The following is a 21,734-nucleotide window of genomic DNA, read 5'->3' on the forward strand; positions in this document are numbered from 1 at the left end:
CCATTTTCTCAGCTGATTTATTGTAGCGCCACAATTTCTTTGTGCTTTTGGATTTGAAGCCTAACGTTTCATCTCTCGGTGTTTGTCATGCACGACGCTGTATTTTTGCTTTTGGTGACACATAATTCTCCTTTAATCTTTTTTTTTTTTTTCTCTTTTGCAGCCAGTGAGATCAAAAAACTCAGAAGGGAGTTAGCAGAGATCCAAAATGAAAACGCTCGATACATCGAATTATTGAAGAGCAATGACATCTGCTTGTACGACGACCCGACGCTGACCTGGAAAGGAAACTCCAGAAACTCGAAGGCCTCACTCATCGCTTCTGCCGACCCAACCCCAAAACTTCCTCTCTGCCTGAACGGTAACCAGCTGGGCTCTTCTAACCAGGGCACCGCTGTGCATGGCATCACCTTCAACATGGGTCATAACCTCCAGAAGCAAACGGCCAACGTTGTGCCGGTGCAAAGAACGTGCAACCTGGTGACGCCCATCACCATCTCCGGCATTTACCCCTTGGACAAAACATGGCAGCAAAATTCAACATCTCCTCCAACCACTGCAGCTGAAGTTGAGTCAACGAGTCTTCCTGTGACCATAGCACAGACCACGGCAAACCTCGTCCTGTCCAAGGGCAAAGATATCGCACCTTCCCCGACCAGCTCTGCTGTTTCATTTCCACTAGCGACTGGTGCAGCGGCTTCAATGATAAGTTCTTCCCAGGCAAAAGAAGGGAATGTCGTGGAGCAAAAGGTGCAAGAAAATGTTGCATCCGTCAGCAATCTTCCTTCACAAGTTTCTCAAGCCAACATGCCTGGAATTAGCTTGCAGGTGTCTACAAATGCTCCCGAGAACACGTCTGCTGCGTCCGGTTGTGCAGAGACTGCAAAGGACGTAGGGAAGGACGTTTTGCCCAATGTCGCCATTGCGTCCAGCATGGGTGTCTTCATCCACTCGAGAGAAGGAAATTCATCTCTAGAGGTTCCTGCTGGTACCAGTGCATCCATGTTTTCTGCTCCTTCGCTTGAGGCCAGCTGGTCCCTGTCGCCTGGATTTCCTGATTTGAAGAGCATCGGAAGCCTATCTCGGATCCCGTCTGATGGAAACACTCAAACTACATGGACGACGTTACAACTTGCGGGAAACACCGTGCAGTCATTAAGTCAGTCGTCTTCTGCTGTGATTCCCGCGCTAGTGACCGAACAGCCAGTGGCCTCCAAAGAAACTCCAAATCACTGTCCAGTTACAGCTTGCATAAACATGAACAACATGGCACCCACAGAAATCAAGCCCGTGGAGCAAGTAATGGTGAAAATGCCTTCTTGTCAGCCCGTACAAGTCCAGTCACTCATTACCCAACCACAAGCGCAAAGCACGACCAGTATCCTCCCATTACATCCCCCGGTGCAGGTCATTCAGGTAGCTCAGCCATTCGGTCCCGCAATAAATCCATCACCAGCCAATCAGAACATTATATTACTTCAACCACCAGCACCTGCACCTTGTCCGCCCGTTCCTAAACCGCCCGTGGGGCAGCAAATCGTTATAATCCAAGCCACCCCCAACCAGAACACCCTTCCCATAATGACAGCTCAGCCTGCCTCTTCTGTGGTCATGCCCATCAATGCAACCAGTCCTGTCCTCTGCCCTCCAAACCCTGTGCAAAGCACGGTGATCCCACAGACGTTCGGTGGAAAACATCTCGTTCATATATTGCCCAGACCCTGCCCTGTTCAGCCGTCCAGCACCGCACCGCAAGTACCCGCTTCTGCCGCCGCCTCAAATCAACAGCCGCCGACTATCTCTCTCAATGGACAGCTTTTTGCGCTGCAGCCCATGAATCCGTCATCTGGATCCTCCAACCAAACTCCTATGCAAATTATTCAGCCAACAACCAGTGAAGATCCCAACACCAATGTCGCTCTCAACACGTTCGGTGCATTGGCTAACCTCAGCCAGAACATCTCTCAGCTGGCCGGGCACAATTGCCTACAGTTTACCCTTAATCCCCCTGCACCAGCTACCAGCACCGCACCAGTAAACTGCATCTCTGTGTCTGGAACCGCCGTGACGGCCGCAGTCACTGACACCTCTTCTTTACCTGTTGCATCTGTAATGACAAAGCCTTTATCGGTAAAGCCTGTAACTAACGCCGCAATGGCCGGTACAAAGCCAAAAAAGACTATCAAGAAGCCGACGGTAAAGAAGGGAGCTTCTGCTAAAAAGGATCTTGCTGCAGCCACTAAACCAGAACCTCTGAAAACCCAGACCAGTAATGGACCTCATATTGAGATGGAGAAGGCTCCTGACTTGGCAACATCTTCCACTATAGAACAGAAAGCAGGAGGTCAATCCTCGGAAAATGGCCTAAGTGAGAAACCCAATGACGTCAGAAATCCTGCGAACTCGGAAGGAAATCCAACTTCATCCGACCCAATGCACGATGAGCTCTTACACTTCCAGAACCCTGCAGAAGAGGATGGTGGAGCCCAGAACGAGTGCAGATCGGATCCCGAATGTTTTAGGGGAGATGTAGATCCCGGCAATCATCCTGTAATTGGGGAGACCCTTCAAGAACCTCCGGTTGTAGAGAGTCCTCAAGACTCAATTGATGTAGCCTCTGGCAGAAGTCCGGATCATGCCACGGCTTCTAGACAGTGCCAAGGAGATGGTGGCACTCCAACTTTAACTGCTGCCGTCTTGCTGGAAGCGCAGATATTGACCGATGACCCAAATGAGAAATCCTTCCCTTTAAAAGGAGACTCAAAGGATCTTGACAGTCAGGGACCACCATTCAGAAAAGTGAAGACTAAAGAACCTGTGACTGCTGCGGGCGAAACAAGGCCAGAACCAGTTATCCCCAACCCAAATCAGACTGGTCTCTCCGAACCAGACGGCAGCAGCAACGCCTCCGCGACTAATCGGCAAACGGACTCGCCATCGTCTGGTAGTTCTGCCAGCAGCCGTAACTTCTCAGTAGCCTCAATGTTGCCAGATGCCAACAGGGATGATGCCATCGGTGGGGCGTCATTGGGGTCAACATTTAATGGGTGTGGGTTTTCTGAGCAGAATGACATAGTTGCTGTTGCCGCCAGAGCCATCTTTGATCAGGAAACTCTTTCGAAAGTAAGATCAAGAGTTCAGGCGGAAGCTGGTGGATCGGTTCCCGTTCCCAGGAGCTCGGAAGCAGAAGCATTGACCTCGGACTGTCAGCTCCCTTTCAAGCCCCACGTGGCAAAAGAAAACCTTTCTCGACTCCAGCCTTCATCCCATTCCTTAACCGCCCTGGATACTAATGGCCGCCCTTTTGTCGATAGTCTGGTAGAAAAAAGTAATTGTGCGATTGTGAATGCTGCCAGTCTGTCGTTACAGATCTCCACGTCTCAGTCTCAGAGTGTGACCAGTCTGAGCATCAATAATTTAATACACCCGGGTGGCGTTAACCATTCGGTGAACTGCGCCAGTGTGTTGCAAACCTCAGAAAACATGTCCATGCCTCCGTCCACAAATACTTCTGTGTCCTCCAGCACTTACGAAAGCCAGACGGAGGTGACGACGGTCCTGTCCGACTACCCCCATGAGCAGCTGCACTCGATGAGTTCTGCCGTCATGCAGGTGTCTCGGGCGACGGTTCCTCACCTGAAACAAACAGTCGATGGTAGAAAAGAGTCCAACAAACGTTCGGTTCATGACGACGGGATCCTTTCCGCAGCCAAGAGACAGAAGCAGTGTCTGGTTCCAATCAGGCTTGACCGATTGCAGTCTTTAGGCAGCGTCACAGAGCAGAACGAAGTAATGGTCGGTCAAGTCGTGTCTGATTCCTCCACATCTGCGGTGTCGGTAACCAGTAGCGTCCAAAGCCGTGGTGAGGGATTACCCAATCTGCTCACTTCAAATAATAATTTTGTTAACTCGACTTTGAGACAGTCGGACCTGCGTTGCAATTCACAATCTTCTGTATCTGAACAGGGTCAGATAGGGAACCAGCACCTTCAACTGTTGCAGTCGCACCAACAGCAAGTACCTCTCCACAGTAACAACCCGTACTTGAAGCAGCAGCAACAAGCAGGACATTTACGGGATCATCATCACTTGTATCAGCAGCAGCAGCAGCAACAACAAGTCCCACATGTGGACCGTTCCCTCCGCGCACAGTCCCATAACATTCAGCAACAGCGAATGGTACAGCAGGACGTTCAGATGCAGAAGAAACAGAACCCCGTCCAAGGTGCTCAGACGCCGCGGCTGTCGCTGCAACAGAAACACCTGACGGAGCAAAATCGGCATAAGAGTGGTCAGCCCCATCACCAACAGATCCAACAGCAGCAGATACCTCCTCATTTTGGAAATGCCCAAGCAGAGAAGCCATGTGAAAACAGTGCACCATCCCGGGGTCTCCACATAGCCCACCCTCACGGTCATGTGAGTCAGGATATGCTTCATCAACATCAGCAAGATATCAACCGCTCGCAAGGATCCATTGTGTCTTCGGAGCACTTATCGGGTCACAACCAACTCCAAAGGCTCATGACCTCAAGGAGTTTAGAGCAGCAGATGGCTTCCCAAGTGAGCGTAGTCTCTCGGCCTCCAAATATGACTTGTGTTCCACACCGACAGGAAAGAAACCGGGTATCTAGTTACTCTGCCGAGGCACTTATTGGTAAAAGCACTTCAAACACAGAACCGAGAATTGGAGTCTCTGTCCAAGCTTCACGGGTATCGGAGCAGATTGAAATGCGGAAGTATCTGGATGTATCCAGGAATAAAGTTCTACCAACCCATAACCTTCAGGGCCACATGGCCATCGAGCATGGCATCAATGCAGAGTCTCAAAGGCTTCCCGACTGCCAAACCTTTAAGCCAGGAGGCTTGTCTCAGCAACAAGCAGCTTCCTTTGAAGTTCAGACATCGAGAAACAACGAAGGTGGCACCAACACGAACATGAGGGGGCTGCAATCACAAACCTATAGGATAAGCCAGAATAGTAATTCTGCCATGGATCGGCAAAAACACCTGCCCTACCAGAGCGTCCAAGAGGTGCCCATCGCAAACACCCTTCCCATTAGAGAAAACGAGAATTCTTGTCACCAGAGCTTCATGCAAAGTTTGTTGGCGCCTCACATTGGAGACCAAGTTGGGGCGAGTCAGCGGTCAATCTCCAGCCATCAGCGGATGCAGTACAACGCTTCTTCTAGCATCGAGTTCAGTTGCCCTCCGGCTCGTGAGTCCCTGCACCTCCGGAGAGAGAATGAGGGTCCGAATCGTGAAAGCTGTGACTTAGTGATGGGACAAGTCAACTCAAGAAACAATTCTTTAAATATTCCTTTCTCCAGCTCTTCTGGAGAGATCCAGGGCAGGAATACGAGTCCTCACATGCAAAAATCTCTTCGGGCGGGAGACGGGCAGACTAAGAACCAGCTGAATATACAAGTTTCCATTAACATGCATGGTGTGGTTCATCCACCCATTCCTCATCAGTCCATCACCCATGGAAATGGAGATCAGCGACAAACGGTGAGGCAAACTAATCACTCGGTAGCCCAGCGTTCCAGGCACCCTCTGCAAGAGGAACCGGATGCCAAAACCCGTCAACCCGAAAGAAACCGATCTGGAAACCAAAGACATGGCAATATGTTTGATTCTGCGCTGCCTCATCTGCCCCTAGCTGGCCCAAGTAGCATGATCCTTGGGCGGCAGCAACCCGTTCCGGAAAAGAGGACTGGAATAGTTCGTTTTATGCCTGACAGCCCTCAAGTGTCCGCCGACAATGCAGCTCCTGACCAACATACACTTACCCAGAACTTTGGCTTCCCGTTCATCCCGGAGGGCACAATGAATCCACCCATTAACGCAAATGCATCTTTCATCCCTCCCGTTACACAGACCACGGCCACACGGACGCCTGCCCTGATCCCAGTAGATCCACAGAACACATTGCCCTCTTTTTACCCTCCATATTCACCAGCTCATCCAAGTTTGTCCAACGACCTCACCCTCCCCTACTTCTCCAACCAAATGTTTCCTAATCCAAGCACCGAGAAGTCCAACGGCAATAGGTTTGGCTCCATACTGTCCCCACCAAGGCCTGTAGGCTTCTCTCAAACAACGTTCCCACTCCTCCCAGAAATGCCCCCGATGCACATGACCAACCCGTCCCACCTGTCAAACTTCAACCTCACCTCCCTGTTTCCAGAAATTGCCACCGCCCTCCCTGCTGATGGCTCGGCGGTGTCACCTTTGCTTTCCATTTCACACCCTTCAGCTTCAGACTCTTCAAAGCAGACGTCAAATCGGCCAGCGCACAACATCAGCCATATATTGGGTCACGACTCCAGTTCGGCAGTGTAATGTCGCCCCATGAGGGGCTCCTGAATGCGAACAGATAATGTGTTTTTTGTTCCATTTCCTGCAGTTTTTTTTTTTTTTCCATGTTGGAAAGTTTTTGAGTTCTTCCATTTCCACGAATCTATTCTATGGCCTTCCATCCACGTATCAGCCGCTCTGTTAGCCACGTTTTCCCCACACGTGCTCTAGTTTTCGGTGGCAACTCTCTGCCGTTGCTTTTTACTAGTCAGAAATTCTTTTTTTTTTTTTTTTTTTGCTCATTTTCTACATCATTTGTGCATGTTTGGGGTGTGATGTGGGAAATCTGTTATTTCTCCACTATTTTTTCCAGGAAAAAAAACAAAAAAAAACAACATTTGTCGTGATTCGGATATATATATATTTTAGGAATATTTGTAATTTGACTTAATTTAAAACTTTTCATACAGAAATCACTCTTAAGAAACTTGGCTGAACTTCTGAAAATTAGGAGAAGTTGGCTTATGTAACTTGTCACCATCTTTTCTCAAACCGGCCCCTGCATTAAAGACAGAAAAATTGATTGAGGCCTCCCGTAGTTCGCCTACCATCATGGGCCGGAAGGAGGTCCCAGCTGAGAACTTTTTAGTTGTTCATCCGTGCTTCCCCCCCCACCCCTCCCATTGTTGGAGTGTCGAAACAAATGAGGTTTGTTGTATGAATTAAAGGGGACCCCCAAAAACCGATAATTGTTTTGCTCGATGGTATTATGTAAAGTGTTTGGTCCATTGTTTTCCATCTGTCATTTCTACCCTTGGTTGAGGATGTAGTGTGATGTCATCGCAGTTTGGGTGATGTCATGGGTGTTCAGTTCTGTGGTAGCGACACAGACACCCTTTGTATTCTGGTGCAGTACCTCCAGTGTTTTAGGTTGACACGTTGCGATTATTTTTTGTCACCAGATCAGGATTGCGGTAACGTGGCGGCAGTCACCATGTACGGAAAAGTAAAAGTAGTAAATTTATTCAGACGTGAGACCGAGGTAATGAGCCTTGCACCAGACTGGTGGACTATGGTGGACTATGTATACTCGGCCTTACATGTTGTAAAGTCACGAGGCTGGAAGATCCCCCGACTCCGTCATGGAACGTTTGCCCTCCATAGTCACCCCGAAGCCCTCGCCACGATCCCGTCACCCCCACATTTCAAAGTGTATATAATATATACTGTATATATGTAGATTACAAGGAACGCTGCCCCTCGCCTCCACTGTACATGTTGTGTATAGTTCTTTATACTTTTGGAAATTCTTGGAACGATGGCGCCCGTTTAGGTTTCAGACATTTTTCCTCTTCTGTTGTGTGAATGGAGTGAGGGGCCGGGAGGCTGTGTATTTTTGATTTTTTTATTGCTGCTTTGGTACTTGCAGATCTCATGGTACACTTTTATTTCCAATGATTTCTGGTTGTAATAATTCTTTGTAAAGAGCTGAACATATTTTATTAGTAAAATAAAAGTTCTCACGCCTCTCGTGGTCTCCAGAGTTTCTGTTGTATCGTACAAAAGTGTGTGTGTACAGTAACCTGTGTGAATGTGTGTATGTGTATATACATATTCTCGAGAGAGAGCATTGGCATTACCATTTAACTTTCCAGCTGTATGTTCCATATTGAAGCGGAAATCCTGAAGGGCTAGAAACCAGCTGGTAACACAAGCATTTTTCCCCTTTTTCTCCCTCATCCGCCTGAGTGGGGCATGGTCTGACACTAATTAAAATTTTCGCCCTAAAAGATAGTATCGTAATGTGTCCACCGCCCACTTTATGGCCAAGTATTCCTTTTCTACAATGGAATAATTTTTTTTCCATGCTGACGGTTTCCTACTCGGGTAGAGAAACAGGATGCTCCTCTACATGTATCTCCTGAGAAAGGACCGCTCCAAATCCGATTTTTGAGGCATCCGCCTGGAGTACAAATTCCTTAAAATTGGGGCTCTCAGTACCGGCTGTATACAGAGAGCTACTTTCAATTCTTGAACGCCGCCTCCGAAGTCCATTTGGTCATAACCGAGTACGCACAGGCTGTAATCCCCCGGTTCAGTGAGGGCTCCGGCCCTGAGCCCGCACTGAACCGGGCACATGTCAGCTGATTATTACAGCTGACATGTGCCCGCAACAGCCTCGGGTGGAATCACGATCCACCCGCGGCTGTTAACATGTTAAATGCCGCTGTCAATCTCTGACAGCGGCATTTAACAGCGCCGCGCCGGAAGCGCGTCACTTACCCCGCCCATCGGTGACCCCGTCACGTGATCGCGGGTCACTGATGGGTGGTCATGACAACCCTGGGTCTGCAGCAAACTCCAGTGGTTGTCATGAGTTGGTCGCTATGAGCGCCACCTAGTGGTCGGCGCTCATAGCACAGGACCATTTCTGCTGCATAGAGGTGATCTGCTCATCATCTCTATGTAGCAGAAGCGATCAGACAAGTGCTGCTTCTAGTTTCCTATGGAGACTATTGAAGCAAGCAAAAAGTGTAAAAAAAAAAAAAAAAAAAGTTTTTAAAAATATTAAAAAAAAGTTTAAATCACCCCCCTTTCGCCCCATTCAAAATAAAATAATTAAAAAAAAAACCACATACACATATTTGGTATCACCGCATTCAGAATCGCCCGATCTATCAATATAAAAAAAATAATTAATCCGATCGGTAAACGGTGTAACGAGAAAAAAATTCTAAACGCCAGAATTACGTTTTTTGGTCGCCGCAACATTGCAATAAAATGCAATAACGGGCGATCAAAACATCGGATCTACCCCAAAATGGTATCAATAAAAACTTCAGCTTGGTGCGCAAAAAATAAGCCCTCACCCGGCCCCAGATCCCGAAAAATGGAGAATCTACGGGTCTTAGAAAATGGCGCCATTTTTTTTTTTTACCAAACTTTGGAATTTTTTTTTCACCACTTAAATAAAAAAGAACCTGTACATATTTGGTGTCTACGAACTCGTAATGACCTGGAGAATAAGAACCGCAGCTCAGTTTTAGCATTCAGTGAACGTGGAAAAAAATAAAAATCTGTGGTATTGCACTTTTTTTTGCAATTTCACCGCATTTGGATTTTTTTTCCCGTTTTCCCGTACACGATGTGGTAAAACTAGTAATGGCGTTGAAAAATACAACTTGTCCCGCAAAAAATAAGCCCTCACACGGCCATATTGACCAAAAAATAAAAACCCTATGGCTCTGGGAACAAGGGGAGCAAAAAACTAAAATGCAAAAACGGAAAATCCCAGGGTTGCGAAGGGGTTAAGGAGGTCGGTCAGGGTTGTAGCACCCCACGATTCACAGAAAGGCCATAACTTGCGTTTTTGAGAGTGGTTTTGGCCAGTTCTGGATTGCATCCACTTTATTGATCTGGGATTTGAGAATGCCCAGAGTGTGCAAAGCAGTCATCAAAGCAAAAGGTGGCTACTGTGAAGAACCTAGAATATAAGATATATTTTCAGTTGTTTCACACTTTTTTGTTAAGTATATAATTCCACATGTGTTAATTCATAGTTTTGATGCCTTCAGTGTGAATGTACAATTTTCATAGTCATGAAAATACAGAAAAATCATTAAATGAGAAGGTGTGTCCAAACTTTTGGTCTGTACTGTACATTACATTACTGATCCTGACTTACATCCTGTATTATACTCCAGAGCTGCACTCACTATTTTACTGACCAGAGTCACCTCCTTGTGGTGATTTGCCATGTAGGATGTATTGAATGTTGGCGTTGACAAATGAGAGTTGAGAATTTTGAGCTTCCAGTAAATGTCCTGTTGTTTTGCCACAAGCAGTGCGTCTGATGCTCCCTTCCCTCCTCGCCTCCGTCTCCTTCCCTCCTCGCCTCCGTCTCCTTCCCTCCTCGCCTCCGTCTCCTTCCCTCCTCGCCTCCGTCTCCTTCCCTCCTCGCTTCCCTTCCCCTTTCCTCGCCTCCGTCTCCTTCCCCTTTCCTCGCCCTCCGTCTCCTTCCCCTTTCCCGCCCTCCGTCTCCTTCCCCTTTCCTCGCCCTCCGTCTCCTTCCCCTTTCCTCGCCCTCCGTCTCCTTCCCCTTTCCTCGCCCTCCGTCTCCTTCCCCTTTCCTCGCCCTCCGTCTCCTTCCCCTTTCCTCGCCCTCCGTCTCCTTCCCCTTTCCTCGCCCTCCGTCTCCTTCCCCTTTCCTCGCCCCCCGTCTCCTTCCCCTTTCCTCGCCCCCCGTCTCCTTCCCCTTTCCTCGCCCCCCGTCTCCTTCCCCTTTCCTCGCCCCCCGTCTCCTTCCCCTTTCCTCGCCCCCCGTCTCCTTCCCCTGTCCTCGCCCCCCGTCTCCTTCCCCTGTCCTCGCCCCCCGTCTCCTTCCCCTGTCCTCGCCCCCCGTCTCCTTCCCCTTTCCTCGCCCCCCGTCTCCTGGAGAAGCCACAGCACATTACTGATAATGGTTACATTTTATTTTTAAAAAAGTGCCCCCTCCTCCAGGTTCTATTCTGTTCTCTTCACACACTGCCATGCACAGAGGAGCTCCCTCCCCCTGTATAACAGATACCATATAACGCTGTTCATCCTGATCACTGTCATTTTAGCATGCTAGTCCTGAACCAGGAGAAGACTGATATTCACCCAGGATGGAGGGAGAAAACCCGGGGACAACTGTGTAACGAGTATCCATCATAAGGAATGTGAACTGATGACTGCGCTGAACAATGCAGAAGTGGATGCTGGTCAGGGGCTGTGGAAAGCTGGGTGATCTGGGCAATGTATTTGCTGGTTCTTCAGGGGCAGACACTTTTCTTGTGATATATAATGGGGCAGTCATATGGTTGGGACTGGAGGGCACCGTATTCTGGGATCGGTGGGTGGACACATTGCAGCAGTCTGGCGTCTGCAGCTTCTCGTCAGTTCATGGCCGCCGTCTTCAGTTTTCCGTCACAAATAAAATACACAAATCACGTTCCAATAAATTAAAAAGATCCACAAGTTTTACAACACAAGCAGCACTGAAAGAGTTAACACAACGAGGACGGTGTGCACCCGAACGTCCATGAAAGGCTGGGATACAGTCAGAGGGGTCCTAAAAATTCTTTAAAAAATTGGCAACATGTCATAAATCAGTATTTTGGCAGTAGTCCCAGGGGTGACCAGCAGGTGGCACCATCCTGGCAGGATTAAGTTATACCAGAGGAAAATGGGGCAAATATTCCTGAAGTCTGAAGACTTGGGACCCCGACTCTGGCAGGACGAGGACCCCAGGGCGGGAGCACACAGGCAGCAGTATTGTTCTTCTGGGAAAGCTGGAGGGCCTCTGCTTACGGCCATTTCTCCTCTTCTTCCTTCTGGATATCAGGAAGGTAAAGTGCGCTCAGCTCTCGCCTGGGATCCAGGCACAAGAAGGGACGACGGAGACGTCAGCTGGAGGCCGAAGCTCCTCAGAAGACCGGGATCTTGTCTCTGCGCACATCGTCCAGGTCGTCGTCCAGCGTGAGAAGAACCTGAGGAATGATAGAAATGATGTGGAAGGAGACAATCAGAAAGCAGGCGAAGAACCAAGACGAGGAGAAGCGGCCATGACACTGACTGACTGCCTCCATAGAGGGGGGACGCCTGACTGATGCTCCAGACCCTTCATTCTGTGCCGTCTCCTTACAATCTGTCTGGAAGACATAACGTCGCCTATCGCCCGTCCTGCTCTCTCCACCATTACTGTAGGGACCAGACGACGACGACGACTCACCAGGAACGAGAAGAACATTGCAGTCGCAGAAAGGAAGTGCCAGATGTCATGGTCGTCAAAAAAGTGCATCAGTATACATTCCCGGTTCTTCTCCCGCGACTGAGCCGGACTTTCCTGGAAATAATATATCATTTTTCTAAAGTAATTTAATTTTATACACTGCTCAAAAAAATACAGGGAACAGTGAAATCCCCCCTCCTAGATCTGAATGATGAAATCTTCTCATTGAATACTTTGTTCTGTATAAAGCTGAATGTGCTGACAACAAAATCACACAAAAATCATCAATGGAAATCACATTTATTAACCAATGGAGGCCTGGATTTGGAGTCACCCCCAAAATTAAAGTGGAAAAACACACTACAGGCTGATCCAACTGTGATGTAATGTCCTTAAAACAAGTCACAATGAGGCTCAGTATTGTGTGTGGCCTCCACGTGCCTGTATGACCTCCCTACAACGCCTGGGCATGCTCCTGATGAGGCTGAGTATTGTGTGTGGCCTCCACGTGCCTGTATGACCTCCCTACAACGCCTGGGCATGCTCCTGATGAGGCTGAGTATTGTGTGTGGCCTCCACGTGCCTGTATGACCTCCCTCCAACGCCTGGGCATGCTCCTGATGAGGCTGAGTATTGTGTGTGGCCTCCACGTGCCTGTATGACCTCCCTACAACGCCTGGGCATGCTCCTGATGAGGCTGAGTATTGTGTGTGGCCTCCACGTGCCTGTATGACCTCCCTACAACGCCTGGGCATGCTCCTGATGAGGCTGAGTATTGTGTGTGGCCTCCACGTGCCTGTATGACCTCCCTACAACGCCTGGGCATGCTCCTGGTGAGGCTGAGTATTGTGTGCGGCCTCCACGTGCCTGTATGACCTCCCTACAACGCCTGGGCATGCTCCTGATGAGGCTGAGTATTGTGTGTGGCCTCCACGTGCCTGTATGACCTCCCTACAACGCCTGGGCATGCTCCTGATGAGGCTGAGTATTGTGTGTGGCCTCCACGTGCCTGTATGACCTCCCTACAACGCCTGGGCATGCTCCTGATGAGGCTCAGTATTGTGTGTGGCCTCCACGTGCCTGTATGACCTCCCTACAACGCTTGGGCATGCTCCTGATGAGGCTGATTATTGTGTGTGGCCTCCACGTGCCTGTATGACCTCCCTACAACACCTGGGCGTGCTCCAGATGAGGCTGAGTATTGTGTGTGGCCTCCACGTGCCTGTATGACCTCCCTACAACGCCTGGGCATGCTCCTGATGAGGCTGAGTATTGTGTGTGGCCTCCACGTGCCTGTATGATCTCCCTACAATGCCTGGGCATGCTCCTGATGAGGCTGAGTATTGTATGTGGCCTCCACGTGCCTGTATGACCTCCCTACAACGCTTGGGCATGCTCCTGATGAGGCTGATTATTGTGTGTGGCCTCCACGTGCCTGTATGACCTCCCTACAACACCTGGGCGTGCTCCAGATGAGGCTGAGTATTGTGTGTGGCCTCCACGTGCCTGTATGACCTCCCTACAACGCCTGGGCATGCTCCTGATGAGGCTGAGTATTGTGTGTGGCCTCCACGTGCCTGTATGACCTCCCTACAACACCTGGGCGTGCTCCTGATGAGGCTGAGTATTGTGTGTGGCCTCCACGTGCCTGTATGACCTCCCTACAACGCCTGGGCATGCTCCTGATGAGGCTGAGTATTGTGTGTGGCCTCCACGTGTCTGTATGACCTCCCTATAATGCCTGGGCATGCTCCTGATGAGGCTGAGTATTGTGTGTGGCCTCCACGTGCCTGTATGACCTCCCTACAACGCCTGGGCATGATCCTGATGAGGCTCAGTATTGTGTGTGGCCTCCACGTGTCTGTATGACCTCCCTACAACGCCTGGGCATGCTCCTGATGAGGCTGAGTATTGTGTGTGGCCTCCACGTGCCTGTATGACCTCCCTACAACGCCTGGGCATGCTCCTGATGAGGCTGAGTATTGTGTGTGGCCTCCACGTGTCTGTATGACCTCCCTATAACGCCTGGGCATGCTCCTGATGAGGCTGAGTATTGTGTGTGGCCTCCACGTGCCTGTATGACCTCCCTACAACGCCTGGGCATGATCCTGATGAGGCTCAATTGTGTGTGGCCTCCACGTGTCTGTATGACCTCCCTACAACGCCTGGGCATGCTCCTGATGAGGCTGAGTATTGTGTGTGGCCTCCACGTGCCTGTATGGCATCACTACAACGCCTGGGCATGCTCCTGATGAGGCTGAGTATTGTGTGTGGCCTCCACGTGCCTGTATGACCTCCCTACAACGCCTGGGCATGCAGCTGATGAGTCTCAGTATTGTGTGTGGCCTCCACGTGCCTGTATGACTTCCCTACAACGCCTGGGCATGCTCCTGATGAGACTGAGTATTGTGTGTGGCCTCCACGTGCCTGTATGACCTCCCTACAACACCTGGGCATGCTCCTGATGAGGCTGAGTATTGTGTGTGGCCTCCACGTGCCTGTATGACCTCCCTACAACGCCTGGGCATGCTCCTGATGAGGCTGAGTATTGTGTGTGGCCTCCACGTGCCTGTATGACCTCCCTACAATGCCTGGGAATGCTCCTGATGAAGCTGAGTATTGTGTGTGGCCTCCACGTGCCTTTATGACTTCCCTACAACGCCTGGGCATGCTCCTGATGAGGCTGAGTATTGTGTGTGGCCTCCACGTGCCTGTATGACCTCCCTACAACGCCTGGGCATGCTCCTGATGAGACTGAGCATTGTGTGTGGCCTCCACGTGCCTGTATGACCTCCCTACAACGCCTGGGCATGCTCCAGATGAGGCTGAGTATTGTGTGTGGCCTCCACGTGCCTGTATGACTTCCCTACAACGCCTGGGCATGCTCCTGATGAGACTGAGCATTGTGTGTGGCCTCCACGTGCCTGTATGACCTCCCTACAACGCCTGGGCATGCTCCTGATGAGGCTGAGTATTGTGTGTGGCCTCCACGTGCCTGTATGACCTCCCTACAACGCCTGGGCATGCTCCTGATGAGACTGAGCATTGTGTGTGGCCTCCACGTGCCTGTATGACCTCCCTACAACGCCTGGGCATGCTCCTGATGAGGCTGAGTATTGTGTGTGGCCTCCACGTGCCTGTATGACCTCCCTACAACGCCTGGGCATGCTCCAGATGAGGCTGAGTATTGTGTGTGGCCTCCACGTGCCTGTATGACCTCCCTACAACGCCTGGGCGTGCTCCTGATGAGGCTGAGTATTGTGTGTGGCCTCCACGTGCCTGTATGACCTCCCTACAACGCCTGGGCATGCTCCTGATGAGGCTGAGTATTGTGTGTGGCCTCCACGTGCCTGTATTGCCTCCCTACAACGCCTGGGCATGCTCCTGATGAGGCTGAGTATTGTGTGTGGCCTCCACGTGTCTGTATGACCTCCCTACAACGCCTGGTCATGCTCCTGATGATGCTTAGTATTGTGTGTGGCCTCCACGTGCCTGTATGACCTCCCTACAACGCCTGGGCATGCTACTGATGAGGCTGAGTATTGTGTGTGGCCTCCACGTGCCCGTATGACCTCCCTACAACGCCTGGGCATGCTCCTGATGAGGCTGAGTATTGTGTGTGGCCTCCACGTGTCTGTATGACCTCCCTATAACGCCTGGGCATGCTCCTGATGAGGCTGAGTATTGTGTGTGGCCTCCACGTGCCTGTATGACCTCCCTACAACGCCTGGGCATGATCCTGATGAGGCTCATTATTGTGTGTGGCCTCCACGTGTCTGTATGACCTCCCTACAACGCCTGGGCATGCTCCTGATGAGGCTGAGTATTGTGTGTGGCCTCCACGTGCCTGTATGGCATCACTACAACGCCTGGGCATGCTCCTGATGAGGCTGAGTATTGTATGTGGCCTCCACGTGCCTGTATGACCTCCCTACAACGCCTGGGCATGCAGCTGATGAGTCTCAGTATTGTGTGTGGCCTCCACGTGCCTGTATGACCTCCCTACAACGCCTGGGCATGCTCCTGATGAGACTGAGTATTGTGTGTGGCCTCCACGTGCCTGTATGACCTCCCTACAACACCTGGGCATGCTCCTGATGAGGCTGAGTATTGTGTGTGGCCTCCACGTGTCTGTATGACCTCCCTACAACGCCTGGGCATGCTCCTGATGAGGCTGAGTATTGTGTGTGGCCTCCACGTGCCTGTATGGCATCACTACAACGCCTGGGCATGCTCCTGATGAGGCTGAGTATTGTGTGTGGCCTCCACGTGCCTGTATGACCTCCCTACAACGCCTGGGCATGCAGCTGATGAGTCTCAGTATTGTGTGTGGCCTCCACGTGCCTGTATGACCTCCCTACAACGCCTGGGCATGCTACTGATGAGGCTGAGTATTGTGTGTGGCCTCCACGTGCCCGTATGACCTCCCTACAACGCCTGGGCATGCTCCTGATGAGGCTGAGTATTGTGTGTGGCCTCCACGTGTCTGTATGACCTCCCTATAACGCCTGGGCATGCTCCTGATGAGGCTGAGTATTGTGTGTGGCCTCCACGTGCCTGTATGACCTCCCTACAATGCCTGGGCATGATCCTGATGAGGCTCATTATTGTGTGTGGCCTCCACGTGTCTGTATGACCTCCCTACAACGCCTGGGCATGCTCCTGATGAGGCTGAGTATTGTGTGTGGCCTCCACGTGCCTGTATGGCATCACTACAACGCCTGGGCATGCTCCTGATGAGGCTGAGTATTGTGTGTGGCCTCCACGTGCCTGTATGACCTCCCTACAACGCCTGGGCATGCTCCTGATGAGGCTGAGTATTGTGTGTGGCCTCCACGTGCCTGTATGACCTCCCTACAATGCCTGGGAATGCTCCTGATGAAGCTTTGTATTGTGTGTGGACTCCACGTGCCTTTATGATCTCACTACAACGCCTGGGCATGCTCCTGATGAGACTGAGCATTGTGTGTGGCCTCCACGTGCCTGTATGACCTCCCTACAACGCCTGGGCATGCTCCTGATGAGGCTGAGTATTGTGTGTGGCCTCCACGTGCCTGTATGACCTCCCTACAACGCCTGGGCATGCTCCTGATGAGGCTGAGTATTGTGTGTGGCCTCCACGTGCCTGTATGACCTCCCTACAACGCCTGGGCATGCTCCAGATGAGGCTGAGTATTGTGTGTGGCCTCCACGTGCCTGTATGATCTCCCTACAACGCCTGGACGTGCTCCTGATGAGGCTGAGTATTGTGTGTGGCCTCCACGTGCCTGTATGACCTCCCTACAACGCCTGGGCATGCTCCTGATGAGGCTGAGTATTGTGTGTGGCCTTCACGTGCCTGTATTGCCTCCCTACAACGCCTGGGCATGCTCCTGATGAGGCTGAGTATTGTGTGTGGCCTCCACGTGCCTGTATGACCTCCCTACAACGCCTGGGCATGCTACTGATGAGGCTGAGTATTGTGTGTGGCCTGCACGTGCCTGTATGACCCCCCTACAACGCCTGGGCATGCTCCTGATGAGGCTGAGTATTGTGTGTGGCCTCCACGTGCCTGTATGACCTCCCTACAACGCCTGGGCATGCTCCTGATGAGGCTGAGTATTGTGTGTGGCCTCCACGTGCCTGTATGACCTCCCTACAACGCCTGGGCATGCTCCTCATGAGGCTGAGTATTGTGTGTGGCCTCCACGTGCCTGTATGACCTCCCTACAACGCCTGGGCATGCTACTGATGAGGCTCAGTATTGTGTGTGGCCTCCACGTGCCTGTATGACCTCTCTACAATGCCTAGGCATGCTCCTGATGAGGCTGAGTATTGTGTGTGGCCTCCACGTGCCTGTATGACCTCCCTACAAAGCCTGGGCATGCTCCTGATGAGGCTGAGTATTGTGTGTGGCCTCCACGTGCCTGTATGACCTCCCTACAACGCCTGGGCATGCTCCTGATGAGGCTGAGTATTGTGTGTGGCCTCCACGTGCCTGTATGACCTCACCACAACGCCTGGGCATGCTCCTGATGAGGCTGAGTATTGTGTGTGGCCTCCACGTGCCTGTATGACCTCCCTACAACGCCTGGGCATGCTCCTGATGAGGCTGAGTATTGTGAGTGGCCTCCACGTGCCTGTATGACCTCTATACAACGCCTGGGCATGCTCCTGATGAGGTTGAGTATTGTGTGCGGCCTCCACGTGCCTGTATGACCTCCCTACAACGCCTGGGCATGCTCCTGATGAGGTTGAGTATTGTGTGCGGCCTCCACGTGCCTGTATGACTTCCCTACAACGCCTGGGCATGCTCCTGATGAGGCTGAGTATTGTGTGTGGCCTCCACGTGCCTGTATGACCTCCCTACAACACCTGGGCATGCTCCTGATGAGGCTCAGTATTGTGTGTGGGCTCCACGTACCTGTATGACCTGCCTACAACGCCTGGGCATGCTCCTGATGAGGCTGAGTATTGTGTGCGGCCTCCACGTGCCTGTATGACCTCCCTACAACGCCTGGGCATGCTCCTGATGAGGCTGAGTATTGTGTGTGGCCTCCACGTGCCTGTATGACCTCCCTACAACGCCTGGGCATGCTCCTGATGAGGCTGAGTATTGTGTGTGGCCTCCACGTGCCTGTATGACCTCCCTACAACACATGGGCATGCTCCTGATGAGGCTCAGTATTGTGTGTGGCCTCCACTTGCCTGTATGACCTCCCTCCAACGCCTGGGCATGCTCCTGATGAGGCTGAGTATTGTGTGTGGCCTCCACGTGTCTGTATGATCTCCCTACAACGCCTGGGCATGCTCCTGATGAGGCTGAGTATTGTGTGTGGCCTCCACGTGCCTGTATGACCTCCCTACAACGCCTGGGCATGCTCCCGATGAGGCTCAGTATTGTGTGTGGCCTCCACGTGCCTGTATGACCTCCCTACAATGCCTGGGCATGCTCCTGATGAGGCTGAGTATTGTGTGTGGCCTCCACGTGCCTGTATGACCTCCCTACATCACCTGGGCATGCTCCTGATGAGGCTGAGTATTGTGTGTGGCCTCCACGAGCCTGTATGACCTCCCTACAACGCCTGGGCATGCTCCTGATGAGGCTGAGTAATGTGTGTGGCCTCCACGTGCCTGTATGACCTCCCTACAACGCCTGGGCATGCTCCTGATGAGGCTGAGTATTGTGTGTGGCCTCCACGTGCCTGTATGACCTCCCTACAACGCCTGGGCATGCTCCTGATGAGGCTGAGTATTGTGTGTGGCCTCCACGTGCCTGTATGACCTCCCTACAACGCCTGGGCATGCTCCTGATGAGGCTGAGTATTGTGTGTGGCCTCCACGTGCCTGTATGACCTCCCTACAACGCCTGGGCATGCTCCTCATGAGGCTGAGTATTGTGTGTGGCCTCCACGTGCCTGTATGACCTCCCTACAACACCTGGGCATGCTCCTGATGAGGCTGAGTATTGTGTGTGGCCTCCACATGCCTGTATGACCTCCCTACAACGCCTGGGCATGCTCCTGATGAGGCTGAGTATTGTGTGTGGCCTCCACGTGCCTGTATGACCTCCCTACAACGCCTGGGCATGCTACTGATGAGGCTCAGTATTGTGTGTGGCCTCCACGTGCCTGTATGACCTCCCTACAATGCCTAGGCATGCTCCTGATGAGGCTGAGTATTGTGTGTGGCCTCCACGTGCCTGTATGACCTCCCTACAATGCCTGGGCATGCTCCTGATGAGGCTGAGTATTGTGTGTGGCCTCCACGTGCCTGTATGACCTCCCCACAATGCCTGGGCATGCTCCTGATGAGGCTGAGTATTGTATGTGGCCTCCACGTGCCTGTATGACCTCCCTACAACGCCTGGGCATGCTCCTGATGAGGCTCAGTATTGTGTGAGGCCTCCACGTGCCTGTAGGACCTCCCTACAACGCCTGGGCATGCTCCTGATGAGGTTCAGTATTGTGTGTGGCCTCCACGTGCCTGTATGACCTCCCTACAATACCTGGGCATGCTCCTGATGAGGCTGAGTATTGTGTGTGGCCTCCACGTGCCTGTATGACCTCCCTACAATACCTGGGCATGCTCCTGATGAGGCTGAGTATTGTGTGTGGCCTCCACGTGCCTGTATGACCTCCCTACAACGCCTGGGCTTCTCCTGATGAGGCTCAGTACTGTGTGTGGCCTCCACGTGCCTGTATGACCTCCCTACAATACCTGGGCATGCTCCTGATGAGGCTGAGTATTGTGTGTGGCCTCCACGTGCCTGTATGACCTCCCTACAACGCCTGGGCATGCTCCTGATGAGGCTGAGTATTGTGAGTGGCCTCCACGTGCCTGTATGACCTCTATACAACGCCTGGGCATGCTCCTGATGAGGTTGAGTATTGTGTGCGGCCTCCACGTGCCTGTATGACCTCCCTACAACGCCTGGGCATGCTCCTGATGAGGCTGAGTATTGTGTGTGGCCTCCACGTGCCTGTATGACCTCCCTACAACACCTGGGCATGCTCCTGATGAGGCTCAGTATTGTGTGTGGCCTCCACGTGCCTGTATGACCTCCCTACAACGCCTGGGCATGCTCCTGATGAGGCTGAGTATTGTTTGAGGCCTCCACGTGCCTGTATGACCTCCCTACAATGCCTGGGCATGCTCCTGATGAGGCTGAGTATTGTGTGTGGCCTCCACGTGCCTGTATGACCTCCCTACAACGCCTGGGAATGCTCCTGATGAGGCTGAGTATTGTGTGTGGCCTCCACGTTCCTGTATGACCTCCCCACAATGCCTGGGCATGCTCTTGATGAGGCTGAGTATTGTGTGTGGCCTCCACGTGCCTGTATGACCTCCCCACAATGCCTGGGCATGCTCCTGATGAGGCTGAGTATTGTGTGTGGCTTTCACGTGCCCGTATGAACTCCCTACAATGCCTGGGCATGCACCTGATGAGGCTGAGTATTGTGTGTGGCCTCCACGTGCCCGTATGACCTCCCTACAATGCCTGGGCATGCTCCTGATGAGGCTGAGTATTGTATGTGGCCTCCACGTGCCTGTAGGACCTCCCTACAACGCCTGGGCATGCTCCTGATGAGGCTGAGTATTGTGTGTGGCCTCCACGTGCCTGTATGACCTCCCTACAACGCCTGGGTATGCTCCTGATGAGGCTGAGTATTGTGTGTGGCCTCCACGTGCCTGTATGACCTCCCTACAACACCTGGGCATGCTCCTGATGAGGCTCAGTATTGTGTGTGGCCTCCACTTGCCTCTATGACCTCCCTACAGCGCCTGGGCATGCTCCTGATGAGGCTGAGTATTGTGTGTGGCCTCCACGTGCCTGTATGACCTCCCTACAACGCCTGGGAATGCTCCTGATGAGGCTGAGTATTGTGTGTGGCCTCCACGTTCCTGTATGACCTCCCCACAATGCCTGGGCATGCTCTTGATGAGGCTGAGTATTGTGTGTGGCCTCCACGTGCCTGTATGACCTCCCCACAATGCCTGGGCATGCTCCTGATGAGGCTGAGTATTGTGTGTGGCTTTCACGTGCCCGTATGACCTCCCAACAATGCCTGGGCATGCTCCTGATGAGGCTGAGTATTGTATGTGGCCTCCACGTGCCTGTAGGACCTTCCTACAACGCCTGGGCATGCTCCTGATGAGGTTCAGTATTGTGTGTGGCCTCCACGTGCCTGTATGACCTCCC

The 21,734-nt window shown here is 52.0% G+C and overlaps 2 protein-coding genes across 4 annotated transcripts in view; one reads left to right on the plus strand and one right to left on the minus strand.

Annotated features, from left to right (window-relative positions):
- USF3 (upstream transcription factor family member 3) overlaps window positions 1–7,829 on the plus strand; it is a 38,742-nt gene extending 30,913 nt beyond the window's left edge. For both annotated transcript variants that reach the window (XM_073668652.1, XM_073668650.1), the window contains one exon: window positions 164–7,829. In XM_073668652.1, the coding sequence (XP_073524753.1) occupies window positions 164–6,345 (6,182 nt within the window). In that variant the 3' untranslated portion in view covers window positions 6,346–7,829. The remainder of the gene's footprint in view (window positions 1–163) is intronic.
- Window positions 7,830–11,278: 3,449 nt separating this feature from the next.
- SIDT1 (SID1 transmembrane family member 1) overlaps window positions 11,279–21,734 on the minus strand; it is a 294,206-nt gene continuing 283,750 nt past the window's right edge. For both annotated transcript variants that reach the window (XM_073668654.1, XM_073668653.1), the window contains 2 exons: window positions 12,053–12,166; window positions 11,279–11,810 (listed from right to left, as the gene is read on the minus strand). In XM_073668654.1, coding sequence (XP_073524755.1) covers window positions 11,748–11,810; window positions 12,053–12,166 — 177 coding nt within the window. In that variant the 3' untranslated portion in view covers window positions 11,279–11,747. The remainder of the gene's footprint in view (window positions 11,811–12,052; window positions 12,167–21,734) is intronic.

Source organism: Phyllobates terribilis, unplaced genomic scaffold (genome assembly GCF_046119375.1).
Source record: "Phyllobates terribilis strain yellow unplaced genomic scaffold, ASM4611937v1 Scaffold_2__4_contigs__length_985480577, whole genome shotgun sequence".
Classification (NCBI taxonomy): Eukaryota; Metazoa; Chordata; class Amphibia; order Anura; family Dendrobatidae; genus Phyllobates; species Phyllobates terribilis.